The sequence below is a fragment of the Tigriopus californicus genome, chromosome 2 (genome assembly GCF_007210705.1).
Source record: "Tigriopus californicus strain San Diego chromosome 2, Tcal_SD_v2.1, whole genome shotgun sequence".
Taxonomy (NCBI): domain Eukaryota; kingdom Metazoa; phylum Arthropoda; class Copepoda; order Harpacticoida; family Harpacticidae; genus Tigriopus; species Tigriopus californicus.
In genome coordinates, this window is record NC_081441.1 from 4,699,182 (window position 1) to 4,699,638 (window position 457).

Consider the following 457-nt stretch of genomic DNA (forward strand, 5'->3'; position numbering starts at 1 on the left):
GATCCCGGCGTGTTACCCTATGATGAATGTGCAGACAACCCTCATTTGGATTTGGATCTCGACAATTTGACTCAAATCCAGTATACGAATCCTTCTACCATTAAGTCCTTTATACTAGGTTTGAAGGCCAAGCCGTGGCTCTCCGGCAAATCCTTTTCTCTTATCGATATCCTGGTGTGGTCCATCATCAAAGCCAATAACATTGACGTGAATGCATCTCCCTTGAGTGCGTGGTCCAAAAAGTGCTCCAATCACGCATTATTAAAATCGTTGTAAATTTTGTCTGAATCAGTCAATAAATGAATGCTTGAAGGCTCACATTTCCAGGTCAAATTGCAAGCAGTCACGCCTACCTAAAGAGAAAAGAAAGCTTTCGAGGTCCCACGTGTCGTCTTCTCGTCTCTCTCTCTCTCTCTCACGTATCCCTCTCTCTCGTTCTGACACGCATTCAGTCCTG

At 44.4% G+C, this 457-nt stretch overlaps 1 protein-coding gene across 1 annotated transcript in view; it reads left to right on the forward strand.

Moving 5' to 3' along the window:
* Window positions 1-318, forward strand: part of LOC131893199 (phenylalanine--tRNA ligase alpha subunit-like) — a gene marked incomplete in the record, with an annotated part of 2,731 nt that extends 2,413 nt beyond the window's left edge. The window contains 1 exon segment of the mRNA XM_059243168.1: window positions 9-318. Coding sequence (XP_059099151.1) covers window positions 9-276 — 268 coding nt within the window.
* Window positions 319-457: the final 139 nt, after the last annotated feature.